Source organism: Pagrus major, chromosome 6, assembly GCF_040436345.1.
Source record: "Pagrus major chromosome 6, Pma_NU_1.0".
Lineage (NCBI taxonomy): Eukaryota > Metazoa > Chordata > Actinopteri > Spariformes > Sparidae > Pagrus > Pagrus major.
This window is the reverse complement of record NC_133220.1, coordinates 37,478,253-37,500,273: the sequence shown is the minus strand read 5'-3', so window position 1 is coordinate 37,500,273 and position 22,021 is coordinate 37,478,253. Positions and strand designations below refer to the sequence as shown.

At 40.0% G+C, this 22,021-nt stretch overlaps 1 protein-coding gene across 1 annotated transcript in view; it reads left to right on the top strand.

Annotated features, from left to right (window-relative positions):
• LOC140997980 (dihydropyridine-sensitive L-type skeletal muscle calcium channel subunit alpha-1-like) overlaps positions 1-22,021 on the top strand; it is a 238,979-nt gene that overhangs the window by 142,994 nt on the left and 73,964 nt on the right. Inside the window, exons 28-33 of the mRNA XM_073468075.1 lie at positions 5,849-5,932; positions 10,678-10,725; positions 13,161-13,187; positions 13,277-13,402; positions 13,509-13,574; positions 19,960-20,051. Of these exons, the coding sequence (XP_073324176.1) occupies positions 5,849-5,932; positions 10,678-10,725; positions 13,161-13,187; positions 13,277-13,402; positions 13,509-13,574; positions 19,960-20,051 (443 nt within the window). The remainder of the gene's footprint in view (positions 1-5,848; positions 5,933-10,677; positions 10,726-13,160; positions 13,188-13,276; positions 13,403-13,508; positions 13,575-19,959; positions 20,052-22,021) is intronic.

Below are 22,021 nucleotides of genomic sequence, written 5' to 3'. Positions count from 1 at the left end.
GTGGTTTCTGAGTAGGTTTAGCCACAGTGTCGAAGAGAAATCTAGGGTTGTGTTAATTATTGTTTATTAGGCCGGAGAAATATGCTGTTCTAGTAGCATTAAGAGCACGCTTGTGATTAAGTACACTATCGCGCCATGCAAGATAAAAAACGTCTAATTTAGATTTTTGCCATGCACGTTCCATTTTCCTGCAGGCCTGCTTGAGATCTCGGGTTTCATCAGTAAACCAGGGAGAAGATTTCTTTGGTCGTCTTGTCTTGGTAGAGACCGGTGCTACAGAATCGAGGAGAGAAACGAGTACCGAGTTAACTTCATTAGTGAATTTTTCCACAGGTTTTGTCACAATCGCAAAAGGGGCCAGGACCCCAGGCGATTTATCACTGAGTGCCGCTATGATTGCCGGGCTGATATGACGAGAGGTAAAAACATTTGTGTCATTGATACAGGGACAGGCTAATGATGCTTCAAATGTAATAAGAGAGTGGTCCGACACAGCAGAGGAGACAGAAGCAACATTCAGGACTGACACATCTAATCCATGGGAAAGGGTCAAATCCAGAGTGTTACCACTAGAATGAGTAGGTTCATGAACAAGCTGAATAAAGCTAGAAATATCGAGCAGTCCCAAAAAAGCTTTACTTAGAGGGTCAGAAGCTTATTTAAGTGGATATTGAAATCCCCAATAATTAGGATCTTATCTGAACGAGTCACAAGATCTGCAATAAATTCACAGAATTCTTCTAGGAATTGGGAGTAAGGCCCTGGAGGTCTGTAGATTACCACCAGGTGAAAGCCAGTTCCCTGGACAAGGCCATTAGTACTTGATGAAGATGGTTTTAACACCAGAGCCTCAAAAGAAGTAAATTTAATATCATGGACAACTCAAATTTCTGACTCAATCACTTTTATTTTCCTTTTGGCTTTGCCAATTGATTGGTCTGTTCAGTAAATTAGGTTGTAAACCTTTAAAGACAGAGAAACAAAAGTTAACATTTTAATTAAACATTTTTAATGAATTTTAGATGAATTCAAACATTTAAACATTTTAAATGAATTCAAACATTTTAAATGAATTCAAACATTTAATTTAACATTTTAAATGAATCCAAACATTTAATTAAACATTTTAAATGAATCCAAACATTTAATTAAACATTTTAAATGAATCCAAACATTTAATTAAACATTTTAAATGAATCCAAACATTTAATTAAACATTTCAAATGAATTTAAACATTCAATTAAACATTTTGAATAATTAACCACTTAAGCCTTTTAAATGGAATAAAGAAAAATCTAATTTCATGAATTTCCCAAATTTTTAGTAAAGTTAACATTTAACAGAATTTTAACATTTTTAACTTTGTATTATCCTTTCGTATCTTATACTTATAATTTTCCAAACTCAAAATGATATATTATTTTAGCACAAACTCATTTAACACAAAATCAATGAAGTCAATGCTGCAATGTGTTCCTTAACCAATCTACACAGCAGTTAACATAAACTTGAACATATTAAGCAGCATTTCAAACACCATGAAAGTAAATAAAACATTTCACCGACCATTGGCGTCTTTGGACTGAACCTTTGAGTGAACTTGGAGCTTCTTCTCTCTGAAGTTTGTTTGTCTGAATGACTGAGATCGTCCATGTCTTCACAGGTGCTCCAAATCAGTGACAATGAGTGATCAAGTAACCAGAAGCCAGTTTGCTGCTGCTGGTGCACTCTGGGAAGTGTAGTTGAGACCCATTCCTGAGATTCAGCTCAACAATAGATTTGTAGATTAGAGCAACACCTCCCCCCTGTTTAGAGGCCCGAGCAACATGGGCATAGTTATAATCAGGAGGGGAGGCTTCATTTAATGGCAGAAAAGTATTAGGTTTCAGCCATGTTTCACATAAGCCAATCATGTCCAGCTTATGGTCAGTAATCAAATTATTAATCAGTAAGGCTTTGGTTGACAGTGTTCTAATATTAATGAAGCCACATTTGAGGGTTTTAAGCTCATTAGAGCTGCAGTTTCCAGTGACAGGCCATTCAGTGGAGCTTGTGGTGGATAATTTAGGAATTGGAACAAGGTACCTTTTAGTAGTAAGATTTGGCTGCCTATGCAGGTAGGGATGACGGGATGCCGTTGTGATTAGCTTTTGTATTTTATTATTATGTGGGACTGTAAGGTGCTTGCTGAGACACTTCCCCACTGTCAGAGCTGGAGATCAAGATTAAATTATTGTGATTTACACATTTAGAGCATTAATCAATTAAAGAGTGGTGAGGGAAGGTGACGGTCTCAATTTTGTAAACTAGGGTGTCAGTCTGGTACTCTGCACTATGTCCCTGACTAACCATGTTAACTAGGCTAGTGGACTCCACACCAGCACTGACTGTATCACTAGCAGGCTCTCTAGTCACCTGCGACCTGCCGAGTGCTACATCCCTTGTGTCAAACCTGCTTCAAACACCTGTCTATATTGCTAGACAAAACAGCAGCACCGACTCCAGTAGGATGAAGGTTGTCTGCTCCCAGCAGGTGGGGGCAACCCCAGAAAGAGGGCCAGTTATCCACGAACCTGTATCCCTGCTCCCTACAGTGACGCACCAGCCAGCGGTTCATAGCTGTAAGCCTACTGTACGTCTCATCATTACCCCGCTGGGGTAAGGGACCAAAGACAATTAATCGATGACGACACATCTTTCTAGCAGCCTGGCGAGGCTATCTTTTGTGATCTCAGACTGCTTCTGAGGAATATTGTTGGCGCCAGCATGAATTACAATGTTGCTGTAGCTTGTGGTGCTGTGTGCCTGGGTTCCCTGTTTCTCCCTGCGTGATGCCAGCACCCTAAGATTAGCCTCTATGTCAGAAGCTCTGGCCCCAGGTAAATAGTAAACAGTGGCTGACGACGCTTAACGTTGCGGGTAATGGAGTCTCCTATCACTAGCATGTGGAGTTTAGCCCCGTCAGTGGGGGCTGGGGAGGCACGCGAGCCAGCAGAACTTACAACTGGGCTAGCGAGGACAGAAAACTGGTTAGCAGTCGGGAGGGGAGACTGCTGACCAGGCCACACAACCGGTGACTTGCTCCTGCGCCCTCTCCCACGCCGCGACCGAGCAGGGACAAACTCTACAGCAGCTGCCGACGAGACTGAGCTAGTGCTAGCAGGCCTGCTATCAGGCCCGGGGCTAACACTATCTGCAGTGCTTGTGTGCCTGAGAAGCTGCTCTAGCTAACGGACACGTCTCTCTAATAGAGACACCCTATCTGCAACTGCAGAACAGTCAGCACAAATCATCTAAATAATGCAATGATCTCACTGAAAAATTCTGCAGGGTTGTCTAAATTGCTCTGAAGTCATGTTTCTTTTTCAGATTCATTCATGTAAATAGAACAACAATATAATAATTATAATAATAATAATAATAATAACTAATAATAATAACAACAATAAATTATGGTTCTACATTAAATGTTGTATGTTGTAGGTCTATATTGCGTACCTCTGTAGTCTGCCCATATCATGCTATCATGCACCCCCCCTTTACATGATTTGAACATTGCTTTTTATTCATCTTCCCAGATCTAATAAATACAGAGCCAGTGGTTTTGACCCACACTGGCTGGAAAGAGGCTGAAATGGTCTGCCTTGGCTGTGAACTGTGTTCATAAAAACAAACTTTAATACAATGCAACTACCCTGTAATGGGGCCACATTTTGATGGTTGTAATGTTTCAAAGCTTAATTTGCATCCTGTGAACTATTTTTATGTATATTTATTTTTAAACATTACCTCATCAGTGAACATTTGTACCTAAGTCACATCAGATAGATTTCCATGGTTGTTGGTTGTTGAATGGTGCATACGACAACAGTGAAGCAAGTTTGATGGCAGGAACATTTGTGGGTTTTTTTTGCATTACTCATGCAGTGTTTATCTGCAAAGGACCAAAGGACCTTAGCAGCTACAGGCTGGTAGCACTGACATCACACCAAATGAAGACAGTGGCTCTCTCTCGCCTGGAAAAGCCTAAGAGCACTGTGAGAGTCATGTTTTTTTATTTCTCCAGTGCTTTCAATACCATATAGCCTGTGCTTCTGAGGGACAGGCTGGAGCAGCCAGGGGTTTACCACCACCTGTCATCCTGGATTCTGGACTACCTCACCATCCAACCACAGTATGTGAGGGCACGAGACTGTGAGTTGGACAGCTCTACACTGCAGACTTCCCTACGTGTGCGAAGGAGCAATATCGCAGGTCCTTCCTTCCTGCTGCTGTTAGACTGTACAACCAGCAATGCTCCCAGTAGACCCCATACACACAACAAATAGACTTCAAGCAGTGCAATGACTTTATCCCAATTTGTATTTTCCCAAGGTGCAATTTCTGGAGAGAGCAAACGTGGGATTTGTCTCATGTGTCACTTGTAGCTCACGAAATTATCAAGATATATGACGAGGTGTTTATGAGTCGGGGCATATTCTTATAGGTTTTCCATTGGTTTGCATGTAATGCAACCACATTAAACTATCTAACATTTTATCAAATTGTTTTTTTTTTGCTATCGATGACATGTCTATCACCGATACATATTACTATTGTTTTATCGGCCAGGCCTATTGCAGGGGCAATTGACCTGCTAGTACATATACATTCACATTACACACAAAAGCCCGATATAAGTGGGTGTAAGTGTGTTTTTTGGCCAGTGTAAAGGAGATTGAGTGAGATCTTGAGTCACGTTGGACTTACATTACTTGTCACTATTAATGGGTCCAATGCTTGATAAAGCAGAAGCTCCCAGCTCTGCAGGCATGGTTGTTTCTTCATGGGGGTACAAGCCAGAGCTACTCCTTGTTCATACCTGGTGCAAGAATTTCATGATTCACTAACTGCAGCAATGACACTGCTGGATATTGTGTACACTTAGACAATAAACCTTGTAATGTCCTCAAAAATGTATAGTTTCCAAACTTCAAATCTTGCCTCATCTCATAACAGTAATGCCAAGTGGTTACAAAATTATGAACTGGTTGACATTATTTTAGTTGGTCTACTACTAGGTCCATATAATCACAATTTACAGTCAGCTGTTATAAATAAAGGCTGACAGCCAAGCAAGAATATGCAAAATTAAACCAAACTGCTTAACCTCCAATGGCTGGTCAAATATGATTAATCTTCCCATGTGGCATTTGTGTATATGTTTGGCAACGCCACAGTAACAAGAAAATAGTCACATCACGCCATTTTAGTTTTGCTTACTGTTAGCCTACAGTTTGTATTGTCAATTAAAATAAAGATATGTTTTGTTAAACAGCCAACGTTAGATGTTACTTAAATTTAGTGAGTTCAGCTATTTACTTGCCCTGAGCTGTTCCCAGTGTTGGAAAGCCCCGACGATATTAATCTTGTTTTGCGTCTTTTTATGTTGCTCCTTTTCTTTCATCATATCATTCATGATACCACAGGTTATCTTGACGTGGTCAAACAAGAAAAAAGTAACAATATAACTAAGTATAGCAAATGTAAGTTTTCTGTCTATTTCTCTGTGAATGGGTTAGTTCCAAGAAAGGCACATCTTTGGTTATGTGGAAGTGAAAACTTTAATTAACCTCAGTGAAAAAGAGCAAAGGCACTACATTCCACAACAGACTACAGACCACAAGCGTAAACTAGCTGTATTCAGAACAGATTTAGCTTAGGTGACTATGATTTGAAGCATGTGCATGCACACATACTGCATACTTTTATGGGAAAAGAGGTACAACAATGAACATTTGTGTGCATACATGCATCATGGCCAGTGACATCCCTAGACACACACATCAACACTTTGTTTTTTCAAAGGGTTATTTTGGAGATCCCTGGAACGTCTTTGACTTCGTCATCGTCATAGGAAGTGTTGTGGACGTCATGCTGAGTGAAATAGATGTGAGTACCATGCCCTGCTCTCTCTCTCTCATTCATTCACTCAGTCACACACATACACACATACCCTTTGATAATATGTTCATGTTTTCAACACATAATACTAACCACATTGCATTCACCCATCAATTTACTGGTTGCTTAACCTAATCTAATAATATGACTAACCCTAACCCAAACCTTTGTTTAACTGTGGGTTCAATTACACAGTGTTTACACTATGCTATTTATTCAGATTAAATCAGTAGTTCAATTTAGTATATTACACTTTTAAAAAAAAATAAAAATACTAGCAAGGTCTTCCAATATTTAAAGCCTTTTTAATGGAAATCTTTCTTTTCATTTTATCTTATAGGTGATTAACTGACCAAAACAGAGGGTCTTATTATGCAATAAGGATGGGTTGTAACATCATATCCTGACATCCATATTTATGGCATGGCTCCACTACCACTGTAGCCACCAGTTTGGTCCAGACTGAAATGTCACATTTATGTCCCCAGAGCATGAATCCGACTGATTTTGGGGATTCTTTGACTTTTTGATATTTGGTTTTTGATTAAATATCTTTGCTACAGATATACAAGGCCCCAAAGGAATACATTCTTATCACTTTGGCGATCCTTTTACTTGTAAAAACTTTTAATTTCTTTTTTAATTATTTTTAAAATTTTCCTTTAATTGGCTTTTGACAATATATGTAAAACTTAACTATTGCATTACCATCAGCCTCCACTGAACTGTATGTAAAATGCTAATTGGCAAATGTAAGCATGCCGACATAGTAAGCCAAGATGGTGAACCTGATAAATATTACCTGCTAAGCTTTAGCATGCCATCATAGTCACTGTGCTCTCAAGTGACAACCTGCAGGGCTGAAAAATTACAACAACTCTGAAGTACCAAAAACTGCAGTTCCTCAAATTGCCACTTGAGGCTGCCTCCAAAATGATTGAATTCCTATAAGAGATGTTGGTATTTGATATCCTGGAAATGAGACTCAACAATAAATTAGTTTCCGGTGCGTTAATGAACAGCTCAGACAAATCATACTGATTCTACCTTTAAGTGTAATTGCTTTGAATCATATTAATATGACGTGAGGTTCAGTTAGCTTTGCAAAGAAATGGCCAGCAGAAATGAGGGATACTTTATACTTGTACACTTTGAGTCTGTTTTTACCTAAGTATCTGTACTTCTATTTCTACTTCTACAGAGAATTGTCTTCTACTATTATCTACTCTTTTGCCACCTCTGCCAACTTTACAGCAGACATAAACATGTTTATAGTCTGGTATAGTTAATTTCATGACAACTGCACGGTGGGTGAAATTTTATATAACTCACCTGTTTAAAATATATTAAGGATGTGGCCACTTTGAATGACAGCAAGCCACAAGCTGTTTGCTCGGCTTTACCTCAGCTAATTCCATTCACTAATCTTCATCATGTTCGCGGTATTGGTGCCTTTTATGAATTCCTTATGCAAATATCAAACAAATAACTTACGATGCAACTGGGGACATACACCTGTGTTTTGGATTACGAGTGACCCTGTTAGTGTTAGTTGACCCAGATAGACAGCTGCTGGAGCTGCTGAGCTCTGGAGGAGACAGCCATGGGCAGAGCCCAAGATTACTTGGGAACAAATACCAGGAGTTGAGGAGTACAGAGATTTTTTTTGGCCTTTTTATGGCTCTATTGATAGAACAGGCTCAAGGTAGACAGGTGAGAAACAGATGACAGAGGGGGGGGACACGCAGTAAATAGCCCCAGGCTGGGACTCGAACCCGGGTTCATTGAGGACAGAGCCTCTGTACATGGGATGCCTGCTCTACCAACTGAGCTAAACGTCGCCCTGCTCTGTCCATTATTTTTACAGTCAATGTGTGCTCTTAGCATGTTAGCATCAGTGGTGGAAAAAGTACTGAAAATCTGTATCAAGTAGTTCAGTTACATTACTAAAATATTACTCAATTACAAGTAAAACTACTGGTATTAAAATAATACTTATTTTATACAGAGTAGTAGTTACTTTTTAACCATTGATGTTTATTGCACATCAATAGCAATAGCAGGCATTCATTCAAAGGTTTCTGTTTTTTCAAATTGTCAGTCTTAATCACTCCTAACTCCTCAGCGGTCATGGTCACCTCTCCAAACCTGGGCCTGCGAGAGGTTTTTTCTATATGTCAAAATTATACTCAGTACTCAATTATGATTTCATAAGCAACTAAGTAGATGACAAGGTGGTAATGCATACTTAAGTAAGAGTGAAATTACATAGTTGAAAAAACATAAAAGTACAAGTAGACCAAAACATTACTTAATTACAGTTATTCAAGTAGTTATAATTAGTTACTCCCACCCCAAGTTAGCATTAAGCTCAAATCAAAGCTTCACACAGCTGCTAGCATGGACTCTTGGTCTTATTTTCAGACATAAGAATGCTACTGTTATGACTTTACCTCACACTGTTGCTTATATAAGTATCAGTCAACTAATATCTGCCTGGTGGCCATCATTTCATCTGTATACATGGCCTGACTTTAAAGTGAGGGATATTAGTATGCAGCAGACTAAGTCAGATTCTGGCCCTTGCAACAAGCTGTGTCTTCAGGCCCAAACCAAAGTCATATCAAAACATTAATGATGAGCATCTCTCAGTGTGCGTCACTGTGTGTTTTGTGTCAAGAGCTGTTAAGTGTGGTGCCCACTAAGTACGAACACATACAACAGCAGAAGCACACACATTAAGGGAAATGTGCTTCAAATTCGATGATATTACAGATACACATCCAAAAGTAAAAGGCAGACATGAAGGGAAAAAGCACTCCAAGAAAAGAAACAGCTACAAATGGAACATTAAAGTGCTTCTCACTGTTAGGGAGCTCTTTGAACTCACAGTGGCAAAGATTGGCAGGCAACCAAAAGATCTTTCATAAAAAATCTTTGTCTTCTATTAATTTGAAAGATTTTAATTTTCTTAGGCAAATTTTGCACTTTGAAGATTTATTTTGTTGACAGAATAAATGCTGTGTAGTTGATGGCAAGCTTTATCAGAAGATCTATTTCTGAACATTTTGGTTATCAAGGCCAGACATCAAGTGTTGCCCCTGAGGTTGTCTGTTCATTATATTTTATAAGAATTACAGTTGGTTATCTGCAACATATCCAAACATGATACTCAGCATAATCCCTCTCCTTAAAATGTAGCCTTACAGGCTGGCCACACAGGATGCTCATGTACTGCATGGCGGCTGCATTGAGTTGTGAACACAAACGCCACGCAGTACACAAGCATCCTGTGTGGCCAGCCTGTAAAAAGGAGAAGCATCATTAGCATCGTCGGTCCTCAAGTTATTACACTGTCTCTTCTTGCGAGAGGTGCCGTCTTTCCTGCGATTGGGTGTGGTCTCCGCTACTTCAGCGGCAAGCCCCCAGCATTTCAGGTCAGAGAACACTGTGAATTTTTTTCATGATTTTGAAACTTATTTTACATAGTTTTGGGTCATTCAAATTTTTTTTTTAATTTTTGTGCAAAGCAAAATTTTGCTTTACACAGACTTTGACGACTCTGTAGGGACACACCCACACAGGGTTTTAAAGCCTGCAACGCCCCTCCAGTTAGTTAGAACTGAAGAAGCCTCTTGGATGAGAGGTGAAATGTCTTCAAGAAACTGAAACATGTCCAGTTGCCTGTGATACAGCACTTAGAATTACCATGACCTGGATGCCTGAGAATCTTCACCAACATCCTGTATTTAACTTCACTTAACATAAAACATTGATATCCTTTCTCACATTATTCAGGTCTCTGATAGTCTGTGCAGCATCTGAATCCTCCACATTCCAGACTGTTTTGACATTTATGTACTTAAGGGTATTCTCAGTACGACACTCTCAGCACTTATGTTGTCATGACCATGTTGTATGAGCAGAACCAATATTTATTTGAATTTCATATTATTGAAAATTACAGTGCATGTCCCTCTGTTGAATTTAGTGTAGCATGTTAAATATGTTACGGTATATGGTGTGTCTCCATTGTTGCGATCCTCACAGTACTGCTTCAGAATAAACTACTTGGTAGTAATGTGCGGAGCAGCTCTGACGTCATCTGAATCCACATATACGCATAAAGCATCCACCCACCATCAACACAAGCTTACTTAGACTTGAAGGCTAAATTGCCTTTTACATTATGTCATGAGCTTTCCAGGTGATGTTTTTACTGTGGGATATTTAATTAGCAAAACTTAAAACTCTAGTTATGAACTTAATAGGAAAGAAGTTACACGCCAGAGGAAACATAGTTCAATTTTAGCTTCTGAAATATGTCTTTTTAGACCGCTTTGATAGTTCCCAGGATTTATGAGCAGGACAGCTACTTTACTGCACTTGTGTGACCTTTTGGATGCGTAAAGGAACACTAACTCCTGACCAATCCTGTCAGTATCTCTGAAAACTTAAATAATCAGTGTCTGTACATTTAAAAATATTTTTTTCCATATTCACGAGGGAGATGAGTCAACTTATGTTGTTAATGTTATTTGATAGTCTTCAGAATGCCTACAGTAAATCTTGTGAATACATGTAGTATTTCGTGCATAAGTTTACATCTTTTGTTTAATGAATGACATTGTTTTTCTTTTCTGTCTTTTGCCATATATTCATCTTTACATCCTAAAGGTTTCTTTCTTTCCAATCTGACATCATCTTCTTGAATTTGTGTTTCCCTTTCACAGGCAGCACTGGCCTCCTCTGGAGGACTTTACTGTCTCCATGGCTGCACAGTAACTAGTCACTTGTTTCAGTTTTGCATTACATTCACATTGCATGAAATCTGTCTAAACAAGGCTTCAACTGACAGAGGCGTTTAAAAGCTAGGGCCCCCTTTCCCAAAAGCACAAGGCTAAGATGATCGTGAAATCCATCATATGAACCTTCTTAACCTACACATTCAAAACTCGACTGTTAAAGCAAAAGTATTCAAGTACAGTAAACAAACATGCAAATGGTGAGTCAAAAGCTAAAAAGTGGCGAGGCTTTGCACTGTGCTACTCTGTAAACCTGAAAGTTAGCAGTAAACTCAACTCGAAAGTCTTAATATCAGAGCTTGAAAAAAGAGTGAGTTAAGGAACCTTACAGCCTGAGGGGGAAAAAAGCTGCCCTGTAGTCTGGTGGTATGGCATTGGATACTTCTGCAATGCTTGTCAAATGGCAGCAGGGTGAACAGGCTTTAGATGGGGTGGGTCTTCGTCTTTCGTATTGTTTGGGCTATGTGCAGGCACCTCACCTCACAAATATCACTGATGCTTGATAGATAAGTACCAAAGATGTTCCTAGCAGTTTTAATCTCCTGCTGGAGAGCCTTTCTGTCCTATGTGCACATCCCATGCAAATTTGTGATGTTTTAAGTCAGAATGCTTTTTAAAAGTTTACAAGAACTTGGCACTGGAATTTAACCCTAGTAAATTTCCCTTACGATATCAAGCTGTTTCTGTTTTCTTCATTTTTTATAGGAGAATAGCCGAAAGCTAGATGTTTACTGCACATTAAGCTTCAATTTCATATTGAACGATTCCAAATATGAAACATTTCTTTGTGTTTGGTAAAACACACACTTTCTTACTGATGTGTTTTTAATACAGTAGCACAACTTACAGACAGTTAAATATGCAAATTTACTTTAAAGAGTATTCAACAATCATCAATTTTTTACAATCGTCCATACTGGCATCGAGAAGCTCTTAATGGCATGCACATGCATTTGCTCTCACGTACTGCTTTTGGGAAATGAGTGTCCTTAGAAGACTTTCTTAACACTTAAGATCAATGATTATAAAGAAATGGGGCCCAGCAATGTCATCTATCTACTCGGACTGAAGCTGCTGAGATCTGATACTTTGCTGTGATACTCATCCATACCAATGCAGGATGAAACCCTCTACTGACATCTTCATGTGAATGAAAATTATACATGTTCATAACAGCATTGTAAGTCTTTATTTATGTTGGTTTAACAGATTGTTGAGTAAAACTGAATCGATTTTGATATTGGACACTGCCTGATTCTAACAGGAATTAATGAATCAGTAAAGGAAACAGAAGCAGCACCATCATGATATTCACTGTCTGGGACATACGTAGCTATGACACACAGAGCCAGGATGCTGGGCAGGCACTTGCTGGGGAAACCATCAATTTAGGCTTAATGCGATAAAATGAATAAAATTAAGCTGTTTTTTGTTTCCTGTTCCTTTCCCTTTTAGGATTTAACCAACCATGTTTAGGAAAGGTCCCAAAGGAGTCAATAAGGAGACAAAATAACTGAGAAAATTCTAGTGGCAGTGAAAAGTTTTGTATCCACTGGTACAGACTGAAAAGTTTGCTAAAATGTTCTGAGCTCTTGGTCATAGTGGGACAGGGACCAGTAGAGGACCTATCTCCTCCCCAGGCTTTCCACTGTGAAGTCTAGAGTCTTAAGTTCATAGTTTAGTTTAGTGGATTCTCTGGAAATTAAGTCATAGTGCCAGAATGCACTATTACAGTGTGAACAGAAGGATGGTTGTCAAGGAGAGCATCTTCTATTTTGTCTCCTGATGGACAGTAGCTACCAGGTAGCTTTAAGAATCTGATAATAGAGTCTCCAACAATTGAAATCTGTTTCAGGCTTGTCATTGTTAATTGAAAGTTTTGATATGATTACTGAGCGCTGACGAGCAGATTGATGCTTGCATGAGGGGATGCACGGGGGTAGTAGCAGCAGGAGAAAAGGGTAGAAGAGGTACTGGGGCTGACAGAGTGGAACAGGTTAGCAGGCTGTAACTGCAGGAGTGCTGGGGGACATTTGGATCTAGGTGATGAATACTACAGTCTTGCACTAGTTTTTAGAATCTTGCATGAATAACACTGTTAATCCTTAAATTGAACTGACAATGTGACAATTATATCTACTTTTTTGCTGGGTTTTGTTCGGCAGTAAAAATGTACCTGCATTTTGATTATCTCCTTTCATTTGTACAAGCTCACATAAAAGCATTGTTCTGCTTGTTATGCAAGTGTTTCCTTTATGAAATGATCTGATGATGTTGTGTTGACACTAACAAAGTTTGCAACATGAGCATTACAAAAATAATTTAAACTTTAAAGATGTGCATACCAAAAGTGTGTTTGTTAGAGCCATTTGTCAGAAAGCAGCAGTAGAAAAAAAATTCTGTTTCAACAGGCAGTGGATCCTATGCAAGCAATTGCGGTGAGTTGCTTTAACTTTTCTTGAATTTGAGTTTGGTGAAATTTAATAGTTGCCACTACTTAATTTTTCCTCTCTCTCTCTCTGACAAGTCCTCTGAGAACATGAGTGTATCAGTCACATTCTTCAGACTGTTTCGTGTCATGCGTCTGGTGAAACTTTTGAATCGCTCTGAGGGGATACGGAATCTTCTGTGGACTTTCATCAAATCGCTTCAGGTCAATATCATCACTCACTCACATATCAAACTTCAGCCTGTAGTTTAGAATTATTATTGTGATGTTTTTATAATGTCTCACAGTGTCATTGGTCATTGTGTTGCAGGCTCTTCCTTATGTAGCACTGCTCATTCTCATGCTGTTCTTCATATATGCTGTGGTTGGAATGCAGGTAAGCACACAACCCCACAAACACACACACACACACACACACACACACACACACACACACACACACACACACCCTTTATTGATGATTAAACCATGGCCACTAAGAATTTTCAATTCTTATTGGCTGGTAAGTTTATATTAACTTTAGGAAAAGTTAACCTATGATGTGTGTATTTCAATTATTTCAAATTTGCAATCAGTAAATTTTTTGTCAGGATTTCAAATCGCCTTGCGAACCCCATCCTATTTAGCTAGATGTTTCCTGGCAACACTAACAACAGAAATTCGGTGGCAAGGTCTTTATTGTCAGATGCAGAACAATTACAGTGACGTAGCTGTTGGAAATAAAATTCTTAGATCTTAGACTGCCTCAGCAATGTTCATACAAATATGTAAAGAAAAAAAGTTGTGTAAGTAAAAAGTAATTACAATCTAATGCATAAAATAGTGCAGCTTGGTTTAAGTATAGGAATAGAATAAAAAACAATACTAGAGCTGGTTGACAGGTGTATAGTGTTGAAGAAATCATTCAAGTCTTGTTGAATAGTTTGCTGTGGTGATGTGTTTAATCAGAGTCTACTGGTAAACTGGTGAACCGACAGGCACAGAGCGGATCTGAGCCGGTGAGTGAACCCAGAGCAAAGGACACTGCAGCATTTTATACAGTAAGAACAAGGAAGACAAATGGCAGGTTCAAACAATAGGTAAACAAAAGACATGCAAAGGGAGGGGGTCTGCTCTTTGGAGAGTGTGAACAGCAGGGGGTGGGGGGAGGTATCGGGGCACACATTTAACATAGTGATCAAACTTTAACTTAACTGGTGTTACGCAAACGTGTATCTGCAGGGTTTAGGAGACACACAGGAATCAACATTTACGTCTGGAGATCAGAGGGCTCTTCTCAGACGTCATTCCAAATTATTTTCTTCCTCAATTCACCCTTTTTTTGTTCTTTTTTTTTTTTTTTAAATACACACAAGGTCAATGTGGTCTGTCAAGTTCAATGTTAAACAAAAAATCTGGATTTTCTACCTCTATTGGTGGAGCAGGTTGGGTTACAGTGGAGTACATTATTTTAGTAGTGGTTTGAGTAATAAATAACTTGCACATAGATTTGAGACAAGTGATCAGAATAATGATAACAGTCAAAGTTCCAAATCCAAACAAAACAAATTCAAAAATGAAATAACCAAATGACCCTAGCTTTTCTTTAATCCAGTCAAACAAACCAGGGGTAACAGGGTTAAGAAATGTCTTGGCAATGTTATGCAAATGGTTTGTTATTTCTTGTAATGTGGCATTGTGGTCAGGTATAAACGTACAACATTCAGTTCCAATTACAGCGCAAGTTCCTCCTTGAGAGGCCAATAAGTAGTCCAGTGCAGCTTGATTTTGTAAAGTCATCATTCTTACTGCAGTCATTTCTTGTGAGAGCATGAATATGCCTTTTGCGGTGGAGTTTGCAAGATCTTCCACTGCATGGGAGAGGTCTCTTATTTGGTCCAAGGATGCCATGACTCCATAACTTGGAATGAGAGCACCAAAAGAGCTTGTCCATGGTGTTTGTGTGTGTGTGTATAAGTCCCTTTTTACCATGTGAACCTCCGGTGGCACAGTAAGGACTCTCATAGCTGGTATCACATGACCCAGACCACATACTCCAGACCATCCTTTTGGTAAGCATTCATAAGCCTTTGTACCACAAATCCAATACACACCCTTGGGTAATGGTATGGAGCAATGATTGATCACTGAAGCAAGGTGGTTATAATTCTCAATAAAGTCCAGAGAGAAATTTTGTCCTGGAGGCACGTTTCCTTTGGACTTATCACTTGCTTGTTGTGGTGAAGTATATATAGAGCCACATTTGGATGTTCCTACATCAATGTTCCCATTTCCTTCAACACACCATTTCAATGTCTTTGGAACTAGTGTGAGGGTGAGAGGGTTAGGAGTGTCACAGGAGTAACAATTTGCATAAAGTTCATTGCAGTATAATGGTCTATTTTGTGACGGATTGGGACATGTACAGTGTTCCTTGGTGGAATTGAAGTGAAGTATGTGACAAGTGTCACAGAATGAAGCGGGCAGAGCCATCAGTGGGAGTCCTTCTCTTGTGCTGTGGGGTATGAAGCCACACACATAACAGTTCTACAGGTTTAGACTATTATCAGCAACCATTTTTGCCAATTGGAGATATGTGTTTGACGACTGTGGTTCATATCCATTTAGAGTCTTTCCTTTTTGGTACATGGAAAGGTCCCATTTGTGGTGTCTGTAGTTCTCTGTGCTCTGTGGATGTGCTGGTGGGTGTTCTACAGCTTCTTCTGGGCCTACTGAAAAAGAATCAGCCTTCTTGCAGGCCCATGCTTCTGGCCAGTTGGAAAACATATCTATACATACAAAAATATTGTCATATCCATCACATTTTGGCATATGGATAAAGTCTATTTGCAGGGCTTCAAAGGGTCCCTGAGGGGAGGGATGTGTCAACATCGTTGTCTTTACTGTCTTTCCTGGGTTGTGTTGTTGACAGATTAGTTCACAATATCTTTTTGCATAAGATGTAAATCCTGGTGCAAACCAGTCTTTTAACACTATCTGACACATTCCCCCTTTGCTCACGTGATAAACCATGTGACATGTGTGATAACCACGGGTACAAAGAAGTCAATACATATTTTGCCTCTCTGGTCCCTGTCACATGTCTGTGTGCCTCCCTGGTTATCAAGGTCAGTGCATTGTGTGGGATCATGACTGTTAGTGGGGAACCTAGGACAATATCAGCAGATTTGTTAATTGCAAGCGCAGCTGCAGCTACGGCTTTAAGACAAGGTGGAAGTCCTCTCTCTACAGGGTCTAATCTTGAAGAAAAATAAGCAACAGGTCTGTAAGAAGAATTATGTCGCTGAGTCAGAACAGATTGTGCAAATCCATATTTTTTATTAAATCTTTGGCAGGGGGCACTCTATTTTAGCAATATGTGTGCTGGCTCAACAGTTTTAATCAAACTAATATCATTAGAGGAAGAGGCCCATACTGACAGGGACACATTAGACACTTCTCTATCATGGACTTTCCCCTTCTCTTCACCTATGGGTTGATTTTGATTTATCAGAGCAGCTAACACAGTTGTTTTTGTTATGTTGATTAGTCTCTAAAAAGATGCCGTCTGGTGTGCAATAGATGGTGCAATTTAGTTTGCATAACAAATCTCGCCCCAACAGATTCACGGGTGTGGTATCCGACAGAAGAAAGGAGTGGGAAGTAGTGAAACTTGACATGCTTTCAGTGAAAGGACCTATAGGCACTATAGTAGGCTCAGATACAGGTAGACACATGGAAATACTTCCAACCCCCACAGTTCTGTTTCTTCAGATGCTTTCAAATTTGTAGATTTTGTTGGTTTTAATGTAGAAAGAGAAGCTCCTGTGTCTACCAGGAATGATGTTGATTTTCCATTCACATTTATCATTAAATTAGGTTCTTGTTTTGTTTTTGTCAATTTGTAAATTGTAATTAGTGGAGCTTGGGTTATAATTTCCCCTGTTTCAATTTGGTCACTGTCCTGACAGCTCTATTGGTTATACTGTGGGGTTGGTGGCTCTTCTATCTGGTTGCTTGATGGAGGTGCCATGGGCAGGGTATGTTGGGATGTCTTGTATGGGCAGTTTCTTACCCAATGACCTGGCTCACCACATGATAAGCAATTCTCATGGTTAGAGAAAGGTGGCCTGTGGCTTTGTTTATGGTGTGAGGGCCAGGGTCTTTGGCACCCCCTCTCTTTTTGGAAACTTCCTCTGCCACTGCGTCCTCCTCTGGTTGCTCCGCCTGTGTAGTGAGACACTTGAAAAACCATTAGCAATTCATCCATTCTACATTGTCTTTGTTCTGTGTTAACCCTGTGGTGTTGTGCTATTTCTACCAATTCAGTCATTGGTTTTCTTGACCATCCAAGAAACTTTGCACTTTTGTTCTGATTTTTGGTTGAAGACTATTCACAAACACATTTTGCATGTAACCAGGTGGAAATCCAACAATTTGACTTGGTGACAAACCACAATTTTCCTTTGCAGTTGTCATCATTTTTCCATACAGCTCCCTAGGATTGTCATCTTTTCCTTGTTTGATTTTTGTGAGAGGAGTAAAGTCAACCTGCTGTATTACCTCCTGTTGAAGTGCTAAAGCTATGACACTGTAAAATGTCTGAGCTTCCTCTGGTGTGATTCTGGCAAACTCTGTGGGATTGCTGGGGATTTTACAGGCATCAATTACTTTATTTTTCAAATCAGGTCAACAGTTGCATCACATCAGGCATATGAGGACTGTAGATCGTGTATACTGAATCCCATTCTTCTAGCCATTTTTGTTTATTTGTCCTTACATCCTTGGGAATATCTCCAACTATTGCTTTAAGCTCCCTACGGCTCCAAGGTTTGTAGACAACATCTTTTCCCATTGTAATTAGTGGAGCTAATTTTGCTGGGTTTGTTTTCCTTGTTTTTCTACCTTTTCTTGCTGGAACCCACTCTTCTTCATCTCCCTGATCATTCATCTCAGGTCTTGGGTATTCAAAAACACAGTCATCATCAGTGCTATCATCACTGGATTCTTTTATGTCTTTGACAGGATAAAGGTTTTTTATTTGATCGTTTTTGTTTGTTTTAGTGTTTCTACAGGACATGTCCAATTGACTGTCCGGCTTAGTCTTAGTCTGCGTTGTGTTTTTCTTTTCCTCTTCTAATTGAGAAATTAGCTTTTTATTTTGATCTGTAAGAGAAGCTATTTGAGATTCTACATTATGGAGGTTACTTTCATCCCTCCAAAGCTTGAGGGAGGAGAAATGCTTGTTTCTATCTAGGAGAGTACTCAATTTCTCTCTTAAGTTTTCTAATCTGGTCCGATCAAATGTCCCATTTTGGGGGAATTTGAGAAGACTTGCGTTATTTTAACCCATGGTGCAACAAATTTTAAACTAGCGTTACCATAATTATCATGCATGTACTTCACAGGACCAGTTAAATCTCTCTCAGACCTTCTACTGAAATAACTTCCCATTTTCCTTCTGTAAGATCCCTCTATAAAACAAAAACAAAAATTACCTTCATACTCTCTTACTTTAACCAACAATTCACTTACAAATCCTTTCAATAATGTTCTACTCAGAAGATACAAGTCATCCTTTTTTTGTGTAACGAGAATAAATCAGATCGTTACGTAATGAGAATAAATCAGATCGTTACAGAATGAAAAATATACATCCAAGTATTTGGATCTATCATCCCTGGGATAACAAATTATCCCCAGTACTTCCTACTGGTCCTACATAGGCCTATTTTCTCAGTGTCCCAAACACTCGTAATCACAGGAATACAACCTGGCCTTTTTCTATCTCACATTGTTGATGTTAAGTAGGATGCTAACCCCTAGATGCTTGGCCTTTAGAAGAGCGAATCATTGTAAGACTAGGAAAATACAAGCAACTCCACAACTAAATCAAAAGCTACGAAAACAAGCATTCCTATATATCTAAAAACTAGCTTCCCAATAACATCAGTTTCGAAACCATACAACAACCACAAAAAAAACTTCACAAAACACACAGCAAACTTTCTCGGAAATCCGAAAGTTTTCGGATGGTGTCACCCTTCCTTAGGACTCCCTCCTCCACAGACCTCCAACAATGCACAGTAACAAATTGGGTTTTCAAAAGGACCCTTACCTCTGCAATTTGGTTCTCAGATCACTGGCATGTCATTGGTCTGGAAAAAGGAGTCTCTGTAGAAGGTCTGTTGCCATCCGAGTCACGGCACCAAATTGTTGAAGAAATCATTCAAGTCCTGTTGAATAGTTTGCTGTGGGGATGTGTTTAATCAGAGTCTACTGGTAAACTGGTGAACCAACAGGCACAGAGTGGTTCTGAGCCGGTGAGTGAACCCAGAGCAAATGAAACTGCAGCATTTTATACAGTAAGAACAAGGAAGACAAATGGCAGGTTCAAACAATAGGTAAACAAAAGACATGCAAAGGGAGGGGGTCTGCTCTTTGGAGAGTGTGAACAGCAGGGGGTGGGGGGAGGTATCGGGGCACACATTTAACATAGTGATCAAACTGGGTCTAGATGTCCTTTGATTAACTGGTGTTACGCAAATGTGTATCTGCAGGGTTTAGGAGACAGACAGGAATCAGAGATCAGAGGGCTCTTCTCAGACATCACTCCAAATGTGTATTTTCTTCCTCAATAGTAGTGGTAAAATGTATCAACTTGATGTAAACAGGTTGTGCAATAATACAGTCAATGTATTAATGCATAAGCATGATCCAGCAAATGTGAAGCGGGTTACCACGTGGGTATTATCCCTAACATAACTTTCTTTTTTATGCAGATATTTGGTAAAATCGCATTGGTTGACGGCACATACATCAACAGGAACAACAACTTCCAGACATTTCCACAGGCTGTTCTGCTGTTATTCAGGTTGGTCAGTTTTCCTCTGTTAAGGCTCCCAAAATTTCATAAAAAATGCACTCACTGTTACACCCCTGCTGGTACTACTCCATTTGTAATTAGGGCCCGAGCAGGAAACCTGCGAAGGCCCTATTGTATCTGTAAGGATTGTTAGGGCCCGAGCAGGAAACCTGTGAAGGCCCTACTGTATCTGTAGGCGGAATTCTTTTTCTTATTATTCTTCCATCCACGAGATTGCATATTTGGCGGCCTGAACATACCCCAAAACTCACCAAACTTGGAACATACGTCACAAGTGGTGAAAAATTTAATAATTCAACATGATTGGGGGTGGGTGTTGCCAGGGGACTCCATAGTGCCACCTAACATTGTTTTGTCCCCGTGAACATTTTCTCGGATCATCATGAAATTCGCAGGACTCATGGGTCTCAAGGAGGAAGTCGGCCATCTTGAATGGTGTGCGGCGATTTTCAATTTTCCAATGCTGTTTTCGGGACTTTACGATGATCGCAGACTCACCAAATTTGGCCTGTAGCTTCTAACCCATGAGTATGTTAATTCGATACCACAACTGGCCTCATGCGCGGCACAACAGCTCAGTAGCGCCCCCTAACATCCCCCTTATGGCTTTTCCCATGTTGTTTTTTTTCATTTCTATGCATCGTACTTTATTTAACTTGTCCTACAGATTTAACGCCACAGACTTCACAGTCACTAAGTATCATCTTCTGACCTTGATGATGACACCTTGTCAAAAGCTTTTGCCTCTGATATATCTGGTGGGCGTGGCCCTTATGGCTTTTCCCATTCTGTAGGAATTCAATTTCTAAGCCTCGTACGTTAACTAACTCGTCCTACAGATTTAACACCACAGACTTCACATTCACTCAGAAGCATCCTCATACCTTGATGATGAAAAGTTGTCAAAAGCTTTTGCCTACGTTATTCCTGGTGGGCGTGGCGGTGTGGTTAATTTCGATGACCCCCTTATGGCTTTTCCCATTCTGTACAAACCCAATTTCTAAGCCTCGTACTTTAACTAACTTGTCCTACAGACTTCACATTCACTCAGTAGCATCCTCATACCTTCAACAGCCTGCGTTGTACCTGGTGGGCATGGCAGTACGGTCAATTTCGATCCTTCGCTATCACACAGGAAGTCCTTGTAACTTCAACAACACAACTACAATCCTCAGACCTTGAAGATGATATGTTGTCAAAAGCTTTCGCCTCTGTTACACAGGATGGGCGTGGCAGGGGGTGGTCAATTTCGATCCCTCACCATAAGCAGGAAGTCCTTACAACTTCAACATACAAGTTCCCATCTACACAAATGCTCACATGTAGAGGGTTTAACCCTCAATCCTTCTATGCATCAATACTGCATCATATCCATAGCGCCACCCACTGGACACAGGAAGTCAGTGAAGATGTCACTGTTGTGTTTTATGTAACACTTATCCCATTTAAGTAGGACATTTCCACAGGCAACGGGCGAGCAGCCTCCGACGGCGCCACAGCCCGACGTACGTGGGGCGAGGGCCCGTTCATTGCTGCTTGCAGCTTTAATTTATTAGGGCCCGAGCACGAATCTCGTGCGAGGACCTATTGTATCTGTAAGGATTATTAGGGCCCGAGCAGGGAACCTGCAAGGACCCTATTGTTTTTCGAATGATTATTAGGGCCGAGCAGGAAACCTGCGAGGTCCCTATTGTTTTTGTAGTGATTATTATTAGGGCCCGAGCAGGGAACCTGCAAGGACCCTATTGTTTTTGTAGCGATTATTAGGGCGCGAGCAGGAAACCTGCGAGGTCCCTATTGTTTTTCTAGTGATTATTAGGGCCCGAGCAGGAAACCTGCGAGGTCCCTATTGTTTTTCTAGTGATTATTATTATTAGGGCCCGAGCAGGAAACCTGCGAGGTCCCTATTGTTTTTCGAATGATTAGGGCCCGAGCAGGGAACCTGCGAGGTCCCTATT